The sequence below is a fragment of the Salmo salar genome, chromosome ssa27 (assembly GCF_905237065.1).
Source record: "Salmo salar chromosome ssa27, Ssal_v3.1, whole genome shotgun sequence".
Lineage (NCBI taxonomy): Eukaryota > Metazoa > Chordata > Actinopteri > Salmoniformes > Salmonidae > Salmo > Salmo salar.
In genome coordinates, this window is record NC_059468.1 from 34960709 (window position 1) to 34981437 (window position 20729).

Sequence of the window (20729 nt, forward strand, 5' to 3'; positions counted from 1 at the left end):
TCTATAGTCACCTCCTTCCCTCTAGGGTGCATAGTCACCTCCTTCCCTCTGAGGTGTATAGTCACCTCCTTCCCTCTGAGGTGTATAGTCACCTCCTTCCCCCTGAGGTGTATAGTCACCTCCTTCCCTCTGGGGTGTATAGTCACCTCCTTCTATAGTCACCTCCTTCCCCCTGAGGTGTATAGGCACCTCCTTCCCTCTGGGGTGTATAGTCACCTCCTTCCCCCTGAGGTGTATAGTCACCTCCTTCCCTCTGGGGTGTATAGTCACCTCCTTCTATAGTCACCTCCTTCCCCCTGAGGTGTATAGGCACCTCCTTCCCTCTGGGGTGTATAGTCACCTCCTTCCCTCTGGGGTGTATAGTCACCTCCTTCCCTCTGGGGTGTATAGTCACCTCCTTCCCTCTGGGGTGTATAGTCACCTCCTTCCCTCTGGGGTGTATAGTCACCTCCTTCCCCCTGAGGTGTATAGGCACCTCCTTCCCTCTGGGGTGTATAGTCACCTCCTTCCCCCTGAGGTGTATAGTCACCTCCTTCCCTCTGGGGTGTATAGTCACCTCCTTCTATAGTCACCTCCTTCCCCCTGAGGTGTATAGGCACCTCCTTCCCTCTGGGGTGTATAGTCACCTCCTTCCCTCTGGGGTGTATAGTCACCTCCTTCCCTCTGGGGTGTATAGTCACCTCCTTCCCTCTGGGGTGTATAGTCACCTCCTTCCCTCTGGGGTGTATAGTCACCTCCTTCCCTCTGAGGTGTATAGTCACCTCCTTCTCTCTGGGGTGTATAGTCACCTCCTTCCCCCTGAGGTGTATAGTCACCTCCTTCCCTCTGGGGTGTATAGTCACCTCCTTCTATAGTCACCTCCTTCCCCCTGAGGTGTATAGGCACCTCCTTCCCTCTGGGGTGTATAGTCACCTCCTTCCCTCTGGGGTGTATAGTCACCTCCTTCCCTCTGGGGTGTATAGTCACCTCCTTCCCTCTGAGGTGTATAGTCACCTCCTTCCCTCGGGGGTGTATAGTCACCTCCTTCCCTCTGAGGTGTATAGTCACCTCCTTCCCTCTGGGGTGTATAGTCACCTCCTTCTATAGTCACCTCCTTCCCTCTGAGGTGTATAGTCACCTCCTTCTATAGTCACCTCCTTCCCTCTGAGGTGTATAGTCACCTCCTTCCCTCTGAGGTGTATAGTCACCTCCTTCCCCCTGAGGTGTATAGTCACCTCCTTTCCTCTGAGGTGTATAGTCACCTCATTCCCTCTGAGGTGTATAGTCACCTCCTTCCCTCTGGAGTGTATAGTCACCTCCTTCCCTCTGGGGTGTATAGTCACCTCCTTCCCTCTGGGGTGTATAGTCACCTCCTTCCCTCTGGGGTGTATAGTCACCTCCTTCTATAGTCACCTCCTTCCCTCTGAGGTGTATAGTCACCTCCTTCCCCCTGAGGTGTATAGTCACCTCCTTTCCTCTGAGGTGTATAGTCACCTCATTCCCTCTGAGGTGTATAGTCACCTCCTTCCCTCTGGGGTGTATAGTCACCTCCTTCTCTCTGGGGTGTATAGTCACCTCCTTCCCTCTGGGGTGTATAGTCACCTCCTTCCCTCTGGGGTGTATAGTCACCTCCTTCCCTCTGAGGTGTATAGTCACCTCCTTCCCTCTGAGGTGTATAGTCACCTCCTTCCCCCTGAGGTGTATAGTCACCTCCTTCTCTCTGGGGTGTATAGTCACCTCCTTCCCTCTGAGGTGTATAGTAACCTCCTTCCCTCTGAGGTGTATAGTCCCTCCTTCCCTCTGGGGTGTATAGTCACCTCCTTCCCTCTGAGGTGTATAGTCACCTCCTTCCCCCTGGGGTGTATAGTCACCTCCTTCCCTCTGGGGTGTATAGTCACCTCCTTCCCTCTGGGGTGTATAGTCACCTCCTTCCCTCTGGGGTGTATAGTCACCTCCTTCGTTCTGGGGTGTACAGTCACCTCCTTCTATAGACACCTCCATCCACTTGAGGTGTATAGGCACCTCCTTCCCTCTGAGGTTTATAGTCACCTCCTTCCCTTTTGGGGTGTATAGTCACCTCCTATAGTCACCTCCTTCCCTCTGTGGTGTATAGTCACCTCCTTCCCTCTGAGGTGTATAGTCACCTCCTTCCCTCTGGGGTGTATAGTCACCTCCTTCCCTCTGGGGTGTATAGTCACCTCCTTCCCTCTGAGGTGTATATTCACCTCCTTCCCTCTGAGGTGTATAGTCACCTCCTTCCCTCTGGGGTGTATAGTCACCTCCTTTCCCCTGAGGTGTATAGTCACCTCCTTCCCTCTGGGGTGTATAGTCACATCCTTCCCCCTGAGGTGTATAGTCACCTCCTTCCCTCTGGGGTGTATAGTCACCTCCTTCCCTCTGGGGTGTATAGTCACCTCCTTCCCTCTGAGGTGTATAGTCACCTCCTTCCCTCTGGGGTGTATAGTCACCTCCTTCCCTCTGAGGTGTATAGTCACCTCCTTCCCTCTGAGTTGTATAGTCACCTCCTTCCCTCGGAGGTGTATAGTCACCTCCTTCCCTCTGGGATGTATAGTCACCTCCTTCCCTCTGGGGTGTATAGTCACCTCCTTCTCTCTGAGGTGTATAGTCACCTCCTTCTCTCTGGGGTGTATAGTCACCTCCTTCCCTCTGGGGTGTATAGTCACCTCCTTCCCTCTGGGGTGTATAGTCACCTCCTTCCCTCTGGGGTGTATAGTCACCTCCTTCTCCCTGGGGTGTATAGTCACCTCCTTCCCTCTGAGGTGTATAGTCACCTCCTTCCCTCTGGGGTGTATAGTCGTTTATCTCTTCGTTCTCTTTTTATTGTTTGGCGGTTTTGGATTCAATTTAACATGTTCCACTTGGAGGGTAGTGCTATTTGAGGAGGTGACGTGTGTGTGTGTCAAATCAAATCTAATTGTAATTGTCACATGCTTCGTAAAACAACAGGTGTAGACTAACAGTGAAATGCTTAATTACGGGTCCTTTTCCAACAATGCAGAGATAGTCATGTTGAAACCGGGGCTTTAAGCCACTTCGTCAGTTACCACAGTCCCCCTAATGAATGACTAGAATGTTCAAAGCTAATGAGGGTTCTGAGGGCACAGACAACATTCCAATCAAACAGCGAGGTTTTGAAAAGGAAAGTATCTGCTGTGTATTAGCACAGGTTAATGGGACCCGGAGTAATTACAATAACCAGCTAATTGGACAGAGCTGTTCCATTTTCTCTGCCTTAATCACCTAGTGTGATTTCTCAGTGGCGGCTTTAATTCGGTCAAACTGCCGGAGCGATCTTGTATCCATGTAAGCAACAAATTACAATGGAATGATTTGGACTGATCTCTTTCCCAGTGATCAAACGTGTTCGGAAATGAGTGAGAGAGTTCTGCCTGCTCCGATTGAAGAAGCTGCTGGGCTTCCATTTTAGATTAGAATGGACTAATCAGGTTATCCAAGACCATATCGCTCTCAAAGTCCGCTCTGCTCTGACGAAAGTCTTGCGTGAAATGAACAGTGTAAGTAGCATACTCATCTATCTTTTAAAATGTCAACCCTAAAGCCGTAAATCCTATATTCAGCTACTAGAAGAAAAGAACAAGCAGGATTTTATCGGACAGGGATTCAAGAATTAAGGCAACGAGATATAGAAATAAGAAATGAACATTGTATTAAAATGGCACCCACCTCGTCCTGAAGTTCACCGGATGAGGATGTCCATCATAAAGCGATAAAAAGTCATACTCCTCCTCCACAGCGAAGGACTGAAAGACAATTTGAATTCGGTTTCCCTCCTCTGCTACAATAACCCATGTACAGTTAGCCCCATTGGGGTATCCATACGGAAAACCTGGGCTTTCAATGGTGCCATTCCGACCTTTTAGCATCCCACCACACGTATATATGAAACCTGGAGAGGAGAGAGGAGATAACAGATGAGCATTATTTGGGAGGCGTCTATAAAATTGACTCATAGTGCACATAACAAGCAACACAACATTGTAGTCACTGCGGTATAGTTATCACCATTATGCGGAGAAAAAAAAAGAGATTTGACAAAAAAAGCAGAGTAAAAAAGAACTAAATCTTTACCACACAAAAACATATATGTGGATAAACAGTGTTCCTCTTTAGCTCAGTTGGTAGAGCGCCTCTCTTTGATTCTCAGGGGACCACTCATACATACAACATTTATGCACAACTGACTGTAAGCCACTTCGGATGAACGCGGCTGCTAAGTGGCATATATTACTTAAGTGATAATGCCCTCAAAGACGGTGTTTGGAGGATATATTGGCATGGGTGTTGTTAACCGTGACAATATATCCTCCAATCACCGGCTTTGAGGGAATTATCACTTTAATACAACGGGTTACCAACATATTCAAATAATGATGAGCATATTTACACAAAAAAATCTTTATTGTGATGAATTTATTCAGACTATTTCATCCTTTCACAAGATATAGTCACGAAAACAATAGCAAACAACACAACTAACATAATAACTTCAAACTGAAGCTGGAAAGACAGCAAACTAGCTTGTTTTACCTATTTTCAATTAACATTTCTTTTTATACATCCATAAAAGTGATGCCAGCTGATTCATGATTTTGACTGGCTGAGAAACGCTGCCTGCCTCTCTCTCTTGTCCCGACCACTACACACGTTCACTACTATGGGACAGTTGAAGATCAAATTTGAATATTGAAACAGCGTTGCAAATGACGGAGAGACAGACAGTACGATGAAAACTAAATGATAGTCTAAAAGAAATGTGAGATAATGTCTAGATGCTTTTTATAGTGGAGATCAAGTTCATAAAGTTACTGGTTGGGCTGATGAGACAGTGGATTGCTCAGTCAGATGGAACAGAGTAAATAGGCATTTTAACGTCATATATTTCATTTAGCCGATGGTAACTTGTGGAATAGATACTGGCTGGAATGCGCTTTTAACCAATCAGCATTCAGGATTAGACCCGCCCATTGTATAAAGTCTGTTATAAAATGGGTGATTCGAGCCCTGAATGCTGATTGGCTGACAGCCGTGGCATATCAGACCGTATACCACGGGAATGATAAAAACATGTATTTTTGCTCCACTAATTACTTTGGTAACCAGTGGAGCATATTGATAAAGATACAGATAAAATATAGTGCAACCCTTTCCAGAAACCATACTGTACTGCTATATATGTAGCAGGTGCCTGATCGGGAGTCTAGCAGTGTGCTCTTGCTGCATACAGTGTCACAGACACACAGACACCATGTCCTGCATGGGGAGAGCCAGCAGGCCGCCACAATCACGCCCAGCATGCCGTCCCTAGAATATCAGTCTCAGCTAGATGCATGTCCAATGCCATGCTGTGTACTGTGCTTTACTTTGGGGGGAAGACCTGCTCTGCTATTTACACACAGAGAACTTACACAACACCACTACTGCACTGCTGCATTGCCTAACACTTTCTCATGGTCCAGAAGGCATGGTTCCTCTGGGCTTGAAGTAAAACACACTCATGATTCAATATTACAGTTCTTGGAGACTGTAACCCTGGATCACAGTAACCCTGGGTCAGCATAAGCATGGGTCAGAATAACCATGGGTCAGAATAACCCTGATTCAGAATAACCCTGAATCAAGAAGAGTCCTGGATCAGAATAACCCTGGGTCAGAATAACTGTGGATCATAAGAGTCCTGGATCAGAATAACCCTGGGTCAGAATAACCCTAGATCAGAATAGTCCTGGGTCAGAATAAGCCTGGGTCAGAATAACCCTGGATCAGAAGAGTCCTGGATCAGAATAATGCCTAATGGCAGAAGCACTTTTGCCAGCACTGTGGCCATCGTGGTATAATGGCTCCAGAATGGCTGACCACCAGATGGTCTATACAGACTCCAGGCCTCCATATCCTGGATGAACCCTGGTTTTCTTTCGGCTCCATTGTCAGCAAAAGCCTCCCATTCACATTGTCTTTCAATGGAGTTCAATGGAAAATACACCAAGCAAAGGCTTGCATTGATATTTTTTATTTGAGTTATTCTCAATCAAAACAGTGACCGATGCCGGTTTATTAATGGGAATTTGGTATTATATTCTAGGTTTATTAATGGTATTATATTCTAGGTTTATTAATGGTATTTTATTCTAGGTTTATTAATGGTATTTTATTCTAGGTTTATTCATGGGAATTTGGTATTATATTCAAGGTTTATTAATGGTATTATATTCTAGGTTTATTAATGGGAATTTGGTATTATATTCAAGGTTTATTAATGGTATTATATTCTAGGTTTATTAATGGTATTTTATTCTAGGTTTATTCATGGGAATTTGGTATTATATTCAAGGTTTATTAATGGTATTATATTCTAGGTTTATTAATGGTATTATATTCAAGGTTTATTAATGGTATTATATTCAAGGTTTATTAATGGTATTATATTCAAGGTCTATTAATGGTATTACATTCAAGGTTTATTTATGGTATTATATTCAATGTTTATTAATGGTATTATATTCTAGGTTTATTAAAGGTATTATATTCTAGGTTTATTAATGGTATTATTTTCAATGTTTATTAATGGTATTATATTCTACAGTGGCTGGCGAAAGTACTCACTCCCCTTAGCATTTTTCCTATTTTCTTGCCTTACAACCTGGAATTAAAATAGATTTTTTTTGGGGGGGGGGGTTGTATCATTTCATTTACACAACATGCCTACCACTTTGAAGATGCACAATATATTTTATTGTGAAACCAGCAAGAAATAAGAAAAAAAAGAAAATGTGAGCATGCATAACTATTCACCCCCCCAAAGTCAATACTTTGTAGAGCCACCTTTTCCAGCAATTACAGCTGCAAGTATCTTTGGGGTATGTCTCTATAAGCTTGCCAGATCTAGCCAATGGGAGTTTTGCCCATTCTTCAAGGCAAAACTTCTCCAGCTCCTTCAAGTTGGATACGTTCCGCTGGTGTACAGAAATCTTTAAGTCATACCACAAATTCTCAATTGGATTGAGGTCTGGGCTTTGACTAGGCCATTCCAAGACATTTAAATGTTTCCCCATAAACCACTCAAGTGTTGCTTTAGCAGTACACTTAGGATCATTGTCCTGCTGGAAGGTGAACCTCTGTCCCAGTCTCAAATCTCTGCAAGACTGAAACAGGTTTCCCTCAAGAATTTCCCTGTATTTAGCGCCATCCAACATTCCTTCAATTCTGAACAGTTTCCCAGTCCCTGCCAATGAAAAACATCGCCACAGCATGATGCTGACACCACCATGCTTCACTGTGGGGATGGTGTTCTCGGGGTGTTGAGAGGTGTTGGGTTTGCGCCAGACATAACGTTTATCTTGATGGCCAAAAAGCTCAATTTTAGTCTCATCTGACCAGGGTACATTCTTCCATATATTTGGGGAGTCTCCCACATGCTATTTGGCAAACACTTTAAGCAATGGCTTTTTTTCTGGCCACTCTTCTGTAAATCCCAGCTCTGTGGAGTGTACGGCTTAAAGTGGTCCTATGGACAGATACTCCAATCTCCGCTGTGGAGCTTTGCAGCTCCTTCAGGGTTATCTTTGGTCTCTTTGTTGCCTCTCTAATTAATGCCCTCTTTGCCTGGTCTGTGAGTTTTGGTGGGCGGCCTTCTCTTGGCAGGTTTGTTATGGTGCCATATTCATTCCATTTTTTAATAATGGATTTAATGGTGCTCCGTGGGATGTTCAAAGTGTCTGATCTTTTTTTATCACCCAAACCTGATCTGTACTTCTCCACAACTTTGTCCCTGACCTGTTTGGAGAGCTCCTTGGTCTTCATGGTGTCGCTTGCTTGGTGGTGCCCCTAGCTTAGTGGTGTTTCAGACTCTGGGGCCTTTCAGAACAGGTGTATATATACTGAGATTATGTGACAGATCATGTGACACTTAAATTGCACACAGGTGGACATTATTTAACTAATTATGTGACTTCTGAAGGTAATTGGTTGCACCAAATCTTATTTAAAGGCTTCATAGTAAAGGGGTTGAATAAATATGCACACACCACTTTTCCGGTTATTATTTTGTAGAAATTTTTGAAACAAGTAATTTTTTTCACTTCACCAATTTGGACTATTTTGTGTATGTCCATTACATGAAATCCAAATAAAAATCTATTTCAATTACAGGTTGTAATGCAACAAAATAGGAAAAATGCCAAGGAGGATGAATACTTTTGCAAGGCACTGTATGTCTATTAATGGTATTATATTGTATGTCTATTAATGGTATCATATTTTAGATTATTAATGGTATTATATTCTAGATAATTAATGGTATTATATTGTATGTCTATTAATGGTATTATATTGTATATCTATTAATGGTATTATATTCTAGATAATTAATGTTATTAAATTCTAGACCTACTGTCCAGTACACACAGATATCCCCATTGGCTGGGTGGTGATATTAAATTCATATAAATCGCTGCTGAAGATTATGCTCCCCCGAAATACGAAAGGACAGAATCAATTTGAACCCTGTCCAAGTTAATTCCAGGAGAACATACATTTTGCTGGAGGTGAAGTATGTTTGTGATCTGCTAAAGGTTGCACATATTATCACACAGTAGTAGTGGTGGTAGCCTTGCAGGGCATCGGTTTCTCTTGGCATTGGGGAAGTAATACACTCAAGTGATCACGTATTATCCACACCGTGAGAGGAATAGATCAGGGAGCCATCTGGAGAGATAGCTGCTGACAACCCTGCCTTTCTCTGCATGTCTCCTTCTGCTACCAATGAAATCACACACACGCACACACACCCACACACACCCACACACACACACACACACACACACACACACACACACACACACACACACACACACACACACACACACACACACACACACACACACACACACACACACACACACATCCAATCTTCACATTAGATCAGTGTTACTGGTTGTGAACATACAGTAGCCTACCAGTGCATCTGGTAGTTCCATATGGTTAACACTGTGTAGTGTATAGCATGATCTCCGTGCTTGTGTGCTAGTATCCATATAATCTATAGGGATCCATATAATTAGGAATTAGAATAGGAATCATTTAATAGGAGCTCAATGACGGGATCATACAGAGACCGGTAGGAGACACGATCTGCTGTGTTATCAGATATGCTCAGACAGGCCCAGACAGGCCCAGACCTGATGAGACAGGCCCAGACGTGCCCAGACATGCTCAGTCATGCTTAGACATGCCCCGACATGCCCAGACGTGCTCAGACATGCCCAGACATGCCCAGACATGCTCTTAGTATGGTACGTGGCACAGGAGGTTGGTGGCACCTTAATTGGGGAGGACAGGCTCATGATAATGGCTGGAGCGGAATAAATGGAATGGTATCAAACTCATCAAACACATGGTTTCCTCCTCCCCTCAGCAGCCTCCTGTGGTACACGGCATGCATGCATGGCTAACTGTCTGCTTCCTGCTCTCCCTGGTTTTTCTTGGTCTTGTCCGTGATTCGCTGTGAAGGGCCAATGTGGCTCACAGCTCTAATTGCACCACATACTGTACTGCCACGTGAAGGATGGGTCATGACAGATGAGCATATGAAGTCACAGGATGCGTCCCAAATGGCACCCTGTTCCCTATTTAGTGCACTACTTTTGACCAGGGCCCATAGGACTTGGGTAAAAAGCAGTGTATTATATAGGGAATACGGTGCCATTTGGGGCACAGCCACACCGCCACAGACATCCAGTAGCAACTGTTGAGTGTTAATAGGTCTGGACGCAATCAACACCGAACGGACAGAGGAGTATGTGGGGGGTAAAGTCGTTGAGGATTGCCTGGGACTCAAACATTGGGGGAGCTAGCGTTTGTTGACATGTTTTGTCATTGGAATCGTTAGCTAGCCTGAGAAAGTGAAAATCTGCCATTGCTGGGAGGACGTCAGTATAGAAAACTGGATGAAATATGACAACAGTCCAGACAACAGTCTGCTTAAAATTAGCAAGAGTATTTAACTTTACAGTAGTACAGGCATAGTGTCACGCATCCCTCCGGAACTTTCATTACGCACACCTGGCCACTATTCCCAGTGATTAGTAATTGTATAAGTATGCCCTTGGTTTACCATTGTCCTGTCTATTATTGTTACAATGTCCGTTGGTTCGTGTGAGTACCTGTGCTGTGTTTTGGCTTTTGTGCCATTGTGGATTGCGCAGATGATTACTGGTCTCGTCCAGTGTGTTAATCATTGTGCGTGTGTGTTATTTATTTGAGGTACTCCTCGCTCTTTTGTTTGGGTTTCTACCCAGTGTTTTGTATAGTGTTTGTTTGGTCTTCGTCCCCGTGGCTTTACACGGCACTCCGTAATTTGGGTGCAATAAAAAAAAACTATTACGCATTCCTGCGCCTGTCTCCCGAATCATTCATATCAAGCGTGACACATAGTGATTCTTGAAAATAATATACTGCAGAGAGGGGAGAGAGAGAGAGAGATGTACTATTTATCCTCTCCACCACTCCCCTTAAGGGTTAATTAATGTAAGGGTGGAGAAAGGAGGGCTTTTCCACCGACTGTGTGGACGCTGTGGAGCTATCTAGACCCTATTTGAGCCTGAGGTATGAATGATGAATCATCATGGTCATGGATGCCAGTTCGATTTTTTTGGAGGAGGGAGATTTTTAGATGTTTTATCTGGATATAAGACGATGAAGTGGTTTAGTGGAAACATCCCTATCTTCCCGCAGTCTCTTTTCCATCTCATTTACCAATATACAGTTTCCAATTAACGAGTGCAATGCGGAATCCACCTACGTCTAGAGGGAGCTTTTTAAAACCACCTCAGAGGCTCAGCGGAGCGAGCCGAGAATGACAGCGTCCCAAATGACACACTACTTTAGGCTCTCTGGTTGAAAGTAGTGCACTATATAGGGAATAGGGTGCCATTTGGAACGCAGCCTGAAGGCTGGCATGGGATGGAAGCCGCTTAAAAGTGAGGAGCACTGCGTTGGGCGTTGGTGGTGTATAGTCCTATAGAATGACTGAACACAAACAGTTCCACAAAGCTATCTGAGAAAGATGGAGGAAGAAACACGATTAGTTTGAATAGTGCAGCTGTATACACTTAGCCATGGACCCATCTACAGAGCATGCCTAATAACAAAACACATTTCTTTTTAAAGCTAATATAAAGCTTTAAAGCAGCAATCAGCAGTTGAAATAATAACAAAGGGCCCTCCAAGCCCCTGTTTCAGTAAAAAGCTGAGAGATGGGGCTGGAGAAAAGTATCCACTCTCAAATTCATAGACAGAGCTATTGATGCAAGGACTGACCATCCATTATATAAAATGTATAGTTTTAACCATGTTTTGAGGGTATACAGTGTTTGTTTACATTTAATTTGTTTACAAGCATCTTATAATTTGGGTTCTGACAGGGTACAGCAGTTGAACTAAACTCATGAGGCATTTATAAGTTATATTCTTCAAGAATCAATGGGTACATCTCATTAATTTATAACTAAAAAAATGTATGTAGCAACTGCAGATTGCACCTTTAAAGGGTGACACAACGCATCTGTGACTTGACATGATTCTAGAACACGCATTTCACAGTCCTAACCATCAAATCTGGCGTTTCCATAGACCTAAATACCAAACGCCATGTTTGTCAACGTTTAGTGTCATTAACTAAACCCAGTGGCTTGCCAGCAATTAGTGACAGTGATGCTGTACTGTATGTACGCATTATCCAAGCCTCAACGCGCTCACATGGGCCGTTTGAACATGTTGGTCATCTACTGTCCACTCTCAACCTCCATGGCTAACGCTGAAGGGTACGACAGGAGCTCTAAGGTAGAGGTCTGCACAACTGATTTCTTCATCCGGCTCCCGTCCGCACCCGCAGCTTTTCATACCTCACTGCTGCTACCGCTGGCTTTCTATCCGACTCAAACCTGGTACCACAAGAACTGGTCACCAAACCCAACCACTGTCCTTGAATATTATATTAAGCGTATGTGACTTGCTAGCCATGGTCCCAGCAATTGTGTGCCCTATAGGCAATATCAAAATGTGCAAAAATAACCTAAGAAATAGGTTAAATTACTAGAGATTCTCACATGGCCCATTATATTAGGCTATTGGTATTGCTGGGCTACATCAGCGAATAGAATAGAAGTAGCTTGACGAGAGCAGATTTAGAGAGACCTGCACTTTCTCTTGAGCTACGTTTTATAGCCTACCTTTTAGGAATGGGACGATTGTCAGATGGAGATAAATAAGGGTAATGTAGTAAACTATAGCCTAATCAAATTTAGGAAGTTAATTTCATTGGAAAGATAACTGCCCCTTGATAACTGCACTTTCTCTTGAGCTATGTTATGAATATAGGATATAGCCTATCTTTTAGGAGGACGATTTGCAAGCAGAAACAAATAAATGGTTAATCAATATTTATTGAAAATAAAAAGGTGCAAAGTTCGCTAACCATGGTAGCCTATTGCGCCTTGCGCCTTTTCCTTTTCAATTATTATCACATTTTTGGAATGCACCTTGACTCACGTTGGTTGAGCATCTTCCACTTCTTTCCATTATCAATATTTACAGACACTGTAGTAAACTTTAGTCTATTCATATTTAAGTACATTTTCTTGGAAAGATAACTGCTATTTGATTGTGCACCCATGCATATATACCAGTGGAGGCTGCTGAGAGGAGAACGGCTCATAATAACGGCTGGAACTGAGTGAATGGATTGGCATCAAAAACCTGTAAACCATGTGTTTGACGTATTTGATACCATTCCACTTATTCTACTCCAGCCATTACCATGAGCCTGTCCTCCCCAATTAAGGTGCCACCAACCTCCTGTGGTATATACTCTTGGCAGTCTACTCTTGATCTCGCCCAACTCGGAAAGGAGAGGTAGGCTACTGAATTTGAAGCAGCGAATTCTGAGTGTGTGAATAATGTGACAAATATGTGCTTTTAATACAATAGGTAGGCTAACGCATACAAACAGAAAGACAACCGTTGCCAAATAATCTGCGTGACAAAAACATTTTCTCCACCCAAAGTTGTCTGTCTGACCGCCCGCAGCATGAAAATTGCCAACTGCACCACAATGATCTCTGTTGGATCAGCAGGATGCGACCCTCTACTCTAAAAGACAATTTATGCTTGATCTAAAAATGTGGTAGGGGGCTTCGTACGGTGGGTGTGACGTAATTGCGGAGCCTCCAGAAGCATGCAGAGGCCAAAATCTAGCTCTGGACCGCATCGCCTTGCACCTCTGAATCCAACATCTGGCCACTTCAGACGTCGGATTGACTATGTAAAGCCTTTTAGGCACTGCTTCTATTGGAGAGATATTCTCTCTCTCTCTCTTTCTCTATTTCCCTCACTCTCACTCTGTGTGTGTTTACTAGTACTGGTTATAAACAGGGAGATTATGTTGAATCTATATTTTACTGCATCCCTTGAATAATGTGCACTCCCACTGGGCATAGACATCCTTTCAATGGCTAGTTTTGATTTAAATTTGGTCAAGTTGTCAACTAATGTAAATTCAACTGAAATCAACAAAAACATTTACCATGTCATTGGATTTAGGTTAAACAAAATAAGAAATTCCCTTACATAGATTACTTTTTGAAAAACCAATCCGTTTTTCATGTTGATTCAAGGTCATCACATTGTTTGGTTGAAATGATGTGGAAACAATGTTGATTCAACCCATGTCTGCCTAGTAGGCTATCTCTCTACCTATGACTCCTGTCCTTCAGACCTGCACTGCCTCAAAGGTGTGGAGCGCGGTGTGAACAGTGGGATTCCTATTCAGAGAGAGAGAGAGAGAGAGAGAGAGAGTTTCCTATCATTTGTCATCACTGGTGAGAACCAGGGCGTTTTAAATCCAATCAGTCAGCTGACAGGTGCTCTGAGTGACAGAGTGACCGTTTTAATTAACCACAAGCGAGACAAGACAACATGGGGTGACCCCAACCCCCTCCCTACTTAACACCTAGGTAGTGATTAATGGAGAAAGCGGAGAGAACCTTACCCTTAACCTATGACCTTGTCTCATCAGTGGATTATCAATCACTGTGAAGAATTGTGCTCTCTTAAAGCTATTTTTACATGTTGAGCTTAAATTTCACATGTGAAACCATGTTTCACATATATTATATTCAGAGTTCATATGTTAACACCACCTTTCACGTGAGGAGAATAATACACAATTGCATTTTCACATGTAAAAAAAACCTCCAAGTGAAAATCTCACTTTCACATGTCGAATTGCAAGTTAACATGTGAAAATCAGTCAAATCTGAAAATCAGTCACATGTGAAAAATCTAATTTGCAGGTTCACATGTCAGAAAAATCTCACTTTCAAATGTGGAACTGCAGATTCCCATGTTGGGTTGAAATAGTGTTATTCTCCTCAGGTGAAAAGATGGTGTTAACATGTTGCAGTAGCAGCAATGTTTCCACATTTGGAAAAAGGGTGACCACATCTAAAAAGCTTAAATGTGGGACAAGCGAACAATTTTGCATGACATTCGCGGATCAGTGAACATAATACATTTTTGGGGGGCAGGTTAATGGATCACGTTCAAATAGTGACATTTGTTGCTACATCCATTTTTTGGTTTATAAAATAATGCTATGTACTCATTAGTGGTGCGCGGGTCATCTGTTTGATCACTCGCAACCGTACGCAACTGCTAATAAACCATCCATAACCGGCCGACTATATGTGATAAGGTGACCATCTGAGGCCCACACCCAACCCTAACCCGCTAATATAGAAAATGCTCTATTGGCTACAGTCAAAAACAACAGAATGTTACAGTGGGTGCAGCATTTGTTGTTGTTGACTGATTTAGATATGTTTCTGCTTATAATTTCCAACATTTTGGTAGGCTTTTTGTTAGTCAACTTGTCTATAATTAGATCAATGCATCTTCTCTTCTGTCATTTATGTTGCCCTAGAAGACTAAATAAACCATTGCTCACCAGAATAATCTAATAGATCGATAAAATTAGGAAAGACGTTTAGGGACTGGGGAGAAATTTCAATAACGCAAAAAAAGGAGAAAGATTTTATGTGCAAAATGTCCAAATGACATCAGTTTGACTGGTTGTAAGAAAAAAGAAAGCTGTGAAAACGACCCAATATGCTTCTGATAAGATTTCAGTTCTGCTTCAATGCATATTTTATGTGGTTGAAATACTATCACCTTTTATGATGACGATGATAGCACCTCTACAGATGGTATCTAACTGAGCATTATGTTCTCTCAAGAAGCAGAAAGAAAGAAATCATATTTCTCCACTCCTGTTCCCAAGTCCAAATTTAGCCTACATTTGGTGTATCATTTTACTGCAAGAAATGTTCATGTTAAATGTTAATATTAAGGCTATGTGAGAGGTTATAGACCTATAGTCAGTGTCCAGATTTCAGTTGATAATTTATACAGTTTTCAATTTATACAGTTTCCATCTAAACAGTAGGCTACAGTTCCCTTGACATGCCATAGGCCTTTATGAAGTCCCGTCTTGTGACTGGCGAATTTGTATAGAGCCTCACAATCATCACACATAACATAACTAGCACTGCTATCATCCTCTTTTACCACTTCACCAAATATTTTCCAAACATTACTTTTCTGGCCCTCCCATCTCTTTATTTTCAACTCTCCTTTCGCAGAGTTTGTCTTTTTGAATTAAACTTCAACAATGTCCTTTTTGCCTCCGTGGATTGACTTAAACCTTTTCTGCCTATTCCCAAAAGCATTATTTGGCAATAGGCAGCGTAAGCTATTTGGCGCGTACAGTTAAACCCTAAAGTTTAGGCTTATGCACTAATACCAGATAGCCTAAAATAATGAATGAAAAACCTCAATGTAGCCTATATAAATTGCACAAGTATTATACATTTATGGATTTTTACAGTTATTGTTTCTCTTTATTCAACCTGCCTGCAAACCACCTGACCGTAAATCACACACAATATTTAATGACCCTTAACCCATCGCCCTGCGGATATAACCCTGGGAACTGTGGGTTATGAGTCAACCCGCCCATCAATAGTACCCATTGATTCTTGAAGAATATAATGTATAAATGCCTCATGAGCTTAGCTCAACTGTTGTACCCTGTCAGAACCCAAAATATAGGTTGGTTTTACTTCAATGTTTGTAAATAAAGTAAATGTAAACATACACTGTGTAGCCTAAAAACATGGTTACAACTATAATTTTGATATAATAATTGGTCAGTCCTTGCATCCATAGTGTAGTGTGGATTTCAGAGTGTTTGCGTTTCTTCAGCCCCATTCCTCAGATTTTTACCGAAACTGTGGCTGGGATGGCACTTTGTCAATATTTCAATTAAGGATTACAACTTTAAACACCTTTAATAGTGCTATTATATAGTGCAATCCTCTCGTGAGTGAGTTACTTTTATTCCATTAATATCAAGCAAAACTTCTGAAGTCGAGAAGAAAATTCTTAGTATTGCAAAAAAAAATATGATTTTGAAAGAAGAACATAAACCCAACGGCTGTGTGGGAACAGCAGCCACCACCCGCAGCTCCATATCAGCCTTCACTTCCGAGTTGCGACGAGTTTTCAACCCCCCAGTCGGCGGACGAGAAGCATCGATCCGGCTATTTCACCTCCGCCAAGGAGCATCAAATCCAAGTCTTTGTGGATTCCAGGGCCGCGGATAATTTCATCCATCAGGACCTCGCCAGAGAACTACTAATCCCCTGCGTGAAATTCCCCATCCCTCTTCAGATTCAAGCCCTTGATGGACGCCCCATCGGCTCCGGCCAGGTGGAATATCAGACCAAGCCAATTCAACGGCAGGTCGGGGTGAACCACTCAGAGACTCAAAGGGCCCGATTCTTCACCAAAGTGGACCTCCGCAACGCTTACAATCTGGTGAGAACTGCCTTTATCACCCCTAGTGGCCACTATGAATATTTATTATCGAACACACCGACAGTCTTCCAAGCATTGGTCAATGACACTCTTAGGGACATGTTGAATCGGTTTGTCTTTGCTTATCTCAACTACATCCTGATCTTCTCAAGACATTTACATTTACATTTACGTCATTTATCCAGAGCAAGACCCTTCCTGAACACATCCTGCACATCCGCCAAGTCCTAAGACGCCTCTTGCAGAGTCAGCTATACATCAAAATAGAGAAGTGTTAGTTCCACGTATCACAAGTCACCTTCCTGGGCCACATTATCTCTACCTCCAGCATCCAAATGGATCCAGTAAAGGCTAAGGTGGTCACCGACTGGCCCCGTTCCGCCAAACCCAAATAAGTCCAGCGGTTCATCAGGTTTGCCAATTTTTACAGACGTTTATTACACAACTTTGATGCGGTGGCAGCGCCTTTCACGGCCCTAACCCGCAAATCCCAGACCCGTTTTTGCTGGACCTCGAGGCTGACAGGAATAGGGGTGGTCCTTTCACAGCAGAACATGTGAGACAAGAAACTGCACCCTCGCCGGCGGAATGCAACTACGATGTAGGAAACTGGGAGGGCTATGGCCCCGAGGAGCGGGCATGGGTGCCTGCCCGGATATCCTGGACCCGGGACTTGTTCGGGACCACGTGGTGGTCGCCCTGGCTCTGTGGCTGGAGCCGCACCTGTCATGGTAACACGTCACCAGAGAAACTATAATGACCTTTAGGTGTTTTCTGTTACTAATTATGATTTATTTTAAGAGGTGTGTTTTCTGTTACCCTTCGCAAAAGCTTGATTTGTTTGCCGTGTGCGTTGTCTCTGAGTGAGTTCAAGTCTTAGTGTTTATATTTTTCCCAGTTTTGCTTTGTACCTTCTGTTAAATGTTTTCTAGTAAATTATTTACATTTTTTCCTAAACCACTGGTTCCTCATCTGGTTCTATGTTCTGTTCCTGGGTTCTACCTCACCATGTCACAAACTTTGGTTATGTTACCCTGGCCTTTCGCTGCCTTTTTCCATTTGCAAGTTTTCCCACATTCATTCCAGCAACATAGCACCCTGCATTCCACTGCTGGTTTGTCTCTGAAGCTAAGCAGGTTTGGCTCTGGTTGGTCCCTGCATGGGAGACCAAATGTTGCTGGAAGTGGTGGGAAAAGAAGGATGTGAAAAATAAACATGTAAGAAAAGAAAAAAAGATTTTTTTAATAATGAGGGGAAAAACTTCACACATGTCCGAAAAAAATGTGTCTAACTTGTGAATATTACAACGACAAAAAATGATCATTCTGGGGTGTTTTTTTTGTAAGGGTAGCCTCACTAAAATCACACCTTCGCTTGGGAGTGGTTTTTCCGAGACACTCACACCCCAGATGCACTTAGAATGGACTATGATTGACAATGTTTCAAATTGATTTTCAGCTTTTCGCACTAAAGCATCGCTCCAAGATACAAATCTAACTCTAGGCACTTTCCTGATACAGCAGAGTAAAAACGCTAGCTCTTCTGGGCAGGACCAGTTACGTCAATCTGACGGCATGGAAAACTCGCATTGACAAGTCTGTATCACAGCAGACAAACACAGTCATGTAACATTTCAATTACGGAGGTGACTACATCATTTTTTTTTATCTGTCGCACACAAACATCCCATTATTAATTAAAAGATTAAAAGATAGAATCATATTTTCCATAGAAACATATCCAGATTGCATCCCAAATGGCTCCCTATTCCCTACATAGTGCACTACTTTTGAAAGGATCCCTTTGAGCCCTTTTCAAAATTAGTGCACACTATAATGAATAGGGAGCCATTCGGGATCCATTGAAGGGCCCTCTGTGAAATACAGATTGGCTGCTAGGCCAGGCTAGACCTGTCTGTCAAGGCTTAATACTGGGGCTCAATCACCTCCATGTACGTCTCAGAGGGAGTAAGGCTCCACTCTAAAGAGAAATACAATTTCTAAAAGCAAAGGGACTCCACCTTTAATGAATTCTTGAATTACTCAGCATTCCCTAGAGACTAGAGCACCACTGTTGTGTGTATGAGGAGAAAAAAATCCCCTTGACTAAGCATATTTATTTTTCTTTCCTCTCAAACCTGGACAACTGTAATATCAGTACCCTGTGCACATTGTTAGATTGATACTCCATAATGGACATGGGAGGAACGGGGGGCACTTTAGATTACACTGCAGCCATTTAATCATGTTTATTATAACCCTCATCATCGCTATGTGGATATCATTGCTATGTGGATATCATCGCTATGTGGATGTATTGCAATTACCATTAAAATGCTAATTACTCCAACTGCTTAACTATGGGCTGCATGAGCTAGATGTATGTTCACTGTTAAACCGTAAAGTGTCTATGATATCGACAATAGAACTGTTCCCTTCCTCCTTCCCTCTCTCTCGTCCCCTAAACACCAGGTCTGCGTCCAAAATGGCACCCTATTCCCTTTCTAGGTTAATACTTTTGACCAGGGCTGATAGAGCTCTGGTCATAAGTAGTATAACAGATAAGGAACATGGTGCAAATTGGGACGCACGCCAAGAGCAAGGTAACAACAATTAGACACAGCAGGAGATAGAGATAGCTACTAGCTAGCTAGTTAACACATATCTGGAATATTCCTGGCATGAGGCAGGATTTAATTTGGGAGAAATATAACGAGGGTAGTGAGCAATAGCCATCCATAGCTTGAGAGATTGAGCCCAAAGGGGGAACCTCCCAATTGGTTCCAGTATTGTGTTGCCAATACAGTGGGAACAAGACATTAGCGGTTCTTTCCCAAATGCCACCCTATTCCCTATATAGTGCACTACCTTTGACTAGGGCCCAGGCATTTGAGATGCAGCCAGAGAGAGCATTCATTACCATCTCAAATCAAGGCTAGTAATTTGGATAGATGTAGAAAATCCCTCTCTTTTATATCGCTATATATTATTCAAACCAAACAGAACTTAAAATCTAGGGAGTTTTAGATTTTTTTTTAAGTACTTGAGAGAGGAGAGGAGCAAGAGAGTGAGAGCAAGAGCGAGCGAGAGAGAGAGCGCGAGAGAAACAGAGAGAGCATTTCTGACTTTGTGTCACCCTGGATCTAGCTGAGCCTTGGGGACTGTGACTGACTGCTGCCATCTACCCTTGTAGGGTGGAGAGGAGAGGAATATACAGTTGAAGGAGGAAGTTTACATACACCATAGCCAAATACATTTAAACTCAGTTTCACAATTCCTGACATTTAATCCTAGTGAAAATTCTCTGTCTTAGGTCAGTTAAGATCACCACTTTATTTAAAAAAATGTGAGAATAATAGTGGAGAGAATTATTTATTTCAGCTTTTATTTCTTTCATCACATTCCCAGTGGGTCAGAAGTTTACATACACTCAATTAGTGTTTGGTAGTATTGCCTTTAAAATTGTTTAACTTGAGTCAAACGTTTCAGGTAGCCTTCCACAAGCTTCCCACAATAAGTAGGGTGAATTCTGGCCCATTCTTCCTGACAGAGCTGGTGTAACCGAGTCAGGTTTGTAGGCCTCCTTGCTCGCACACACTTTTTCAGTTCTGCCCACATATTTTCTATAGAATTGAGGAAAGGGATTTGTGATGGCCACTCCAATACCTTCTATTGTTTGTACAGATGAACGTGGTACCTTCAGGCGTTTGGAAATTGCTCCCAAGGATGAACCAGACTTGTGGAGGTCTTGACTGATTTCTTTAGTTTTTCCCATGATGT

At 42.8% G+C, this 20729-nt stretch overlaps 1 protein-coding gene across 3 annotated transcripts in view; it reads right to left on the reverse strand.

Moving 5' to 3' along the window:
* LOC106588997 (CUB and sushi domain-containing protein 3) overlaps positions 1-20729 on the reverse strand; it is a 746396-nt gene that overhangs the window by 648005 nt on the left and 77662 nt on the right. For all 3 annotated transcript variants that reach the window (XM_045709277.1, XM_014178612.2, XM_014178611.2), the window contains exon 2: positions 3685-3907. In XM_045709277.1, the coding sequence (XP_045565233.1) occupies positions 3685-3907 (223 nt within the window). The remainder of the gene's footprint in view (positions 1-3684; positions 3908-20729) is intronic.